General features: G+C 40.9%; 1 protein-coding gene across 1 annotated transcript in view; it reads right to left on the reverse strand.

The window, feature by feature from the left end:
- The window catches only part of LOC103132464 (A disintegrin and metalloproteinase with thrombospondin motifs 18-like), a 13558-nt gene extending 11249 nt beyond the window's left edge, over positions 1 to 2309 (reverse strand). The window contains exon 1 of the mRNA XM_007544274.2: positions 551 to 2309. Coding sequence (XP_007544336.2) covers positions 551 to 652 — 102 coding nt within the window. The 5' untranslated portion in view covers positions 653 to 2309. The remainder of the gene's footprint in view (positions 1 to 550) is intronic.
- Between the last annotated feature and the right edge of the window lie 143 nt (positions 2310 to 2452).

The following is a 2452-nucleotide window of genomic DNA, read 5'->3' on the forward strand; positions in this document are numbered from 1 at the left end:
TTAAGAGCCCCCCTGGTGGTTGAAGAAAAATCCACATATATATGAAAAAAACACTGAATGCTCTCTAGTATTGTTCAGTGGCTGGTGTAGCGTGTTCTGCTAGCAATTAGCAGAAGCTAAAGTGCTCATGGTTTCAGTTTTATAGATCTTAAGTAGCCTATTGCTAACTCTGTCTATGATTTTGTCTAATTTTGGGCTTCTATCAGAAAGAATGCAGGACTCCAGTAGATTTTACTGCTAATTGATTTGCTTAATTAACTCTTAATTGTTGTACACCTGCCACTGGTCAATAAAGTTTTCAAAAAATAAGTAACACGAAAAGAGGAAACGAAACTGCTCCGTAAACAGACATCAAACTACTTGAACAATCCTTAACAGTCCATAACCAAAACTTGACAGATGTTAAAATTTGTTAAACTGAAGCAAGAAACGGAAAAGTCAATTAGCACTTTATAACTTATTCGGAAAACCTAGTTTTGGTATGCTACACATTTTCAGGGATTGGTTTTGCCGGGCGTCGTTCCTCCTCGGAGCCAGCTTTTTGTCTCACCTCTCCCCAGGGCGTTGGGATCCACTGCAGCCTGTCGTTCTTGGGGCAGCGCCTCAGGACGCAGGTCTCCTGGGCTTTTGGCCTGTGGTGCTGCCTGCACATGCTGTCGGGCACCACCACAGCGTGGGCGCCGGGGTCCGTGCTGCGGCAGAACACGGTCCGCTTCCTCAGGCCGCGGCCGCACGATTTGGAGCACTGAGGGATGAGAAGGAGGAAGTAAATCAGGCAAGCTAAAGATCCTGACGCCGTCAGTGACCCATTAGGGAACAATCTAATGACTAAAGGGACTCTGTCAGAGATTCATGCTCAGGCTTTGTAACTTCGACTGTCTTGTCTTTGTTTTATCCTTCAGTTTCCTTCACATTAAGAGGTGAAATCCTTGGCACAGACATTATGGGTGAATTTGTTATTCCCCGTGTGGTTGGACAAGCAACCAGAAGGTCACCGCTTTGATGGCATCGCATTATGAAATACGATAAACTGTTGGCTGTGAGACGAATGTGACTCCCATCGGCGTGTCCAACAACAGGAGACAGAGGCGCGGTAAACTCCACATGAACCGCAGAGAGACGGACGACAGAGTCAAACTGCTCCGTGGGGACTGAGGGACGCAGCCAGAGAGGCTTTTATCTAACAGCGACCTATTCATTTATCTTATAACACACTCACTTGTAGATCAACATGCGTATTGCAGTTTTTCAGCAATGGTTGCTTTCGCCTCTGGAAGACCGCCAGCTGAACTAGTGTTGCAAACCTAAGGAGGCACCATTCCACTTTTTTCACTTCTGATACCGATGCTGATACCAGTATCGATACCGATACTGGTATCAATACTGATACCGGTATCAATATTGATCCAATATAATAGTACTTGAATTGCCTAAAAGTACTTTTTTAAAAACACAAATATATGTATACTGAATTTCAAATTTATTTGATAACTTTGCACCATCATGCAATTAGGACTGTAATAGCCAGTGTAAAATAAGTAAGCAGGAAAATGAAACTGATAAAAAGAACAGGCTGACTATATTCGTCAAATAAAAATAAACTGCAACAAACCTGCTCTCAAATGGTTCAGGAAGTGTAGTTATGAATGTAAAGTAAATGATAAAATATGACGATGATCAGGACACAAAGCACAGAATTAGACTGACTAGATCTGCCCTCAATCAATCTGGAATTTTTTTTCCAATATCGTGACCAATAAAGATATTAATATGAACTTGGTGCATCTCATATTGGACCAGTAGCTGCAGCTAATCATGATGAACCTCCTGGCTGTAAACACTGCATACAGTGGATGTAGTCGGAGACTGAAGGTTTCTGCTGAGTTTAAATATAAAGGAGACAAAGTGTTTTCAACTAAAACATGCTGAATTCATTTTAAACGTGGAACACAATAATAAAAGAGTGCAGAGAATAATTAACAATAGAAACGTTTAAATTTTATATTTAGTTAAAAAGAAAAAAAAGCTTTTTTTGCAGTATGGCACATTAAAGTCTCAGATTATCAGTGTCTCCCACACGTCCAGCAGGGGGCAGCAAAGGGATTGAAATAGAATATCCAGAGAGCTTTTCTCTACTTCCTGTTTAAATTAATATTACCACCTCCAGCTAAATGCCATCAGCGCCAATAAAACATAAAAGTGAGCCATAATGTTTTTCATTAACATGACTTGCAACAGTACAGGTCAAGTCATTACCCTTAATGGATCTGCTATGTTCAGTCAGAGGATGGGATGTTTCTCCTCTATATATTGTACTACTTGGGTGCTGTATCATTTTTACATGTGCCGGTGAAAAAACCTTTTACAGTGATGATTAAACATCGAATCTGTTTGACTTCATAAAAGTGGGCGTGGACGGTTGACCTTTTATGAATATCTTAAAACTGATGGC

This window comes from Poecilia formosa, unplaced genomic scaffold (genome assembly GCF_000485575.1).
Source record: "Poecilia formosa unplaced genomic scaffold, Poecilia_formosa-5.1.2 Scaffold1071, whole genome shotgun sequence".
Taxonomy (NCBI): Eukaryota; Metazoa; Chordata; class Actinopteri; order Cyprinodontiformes; family Poeciliidae; genus Poecilia; species Poecilia formosa.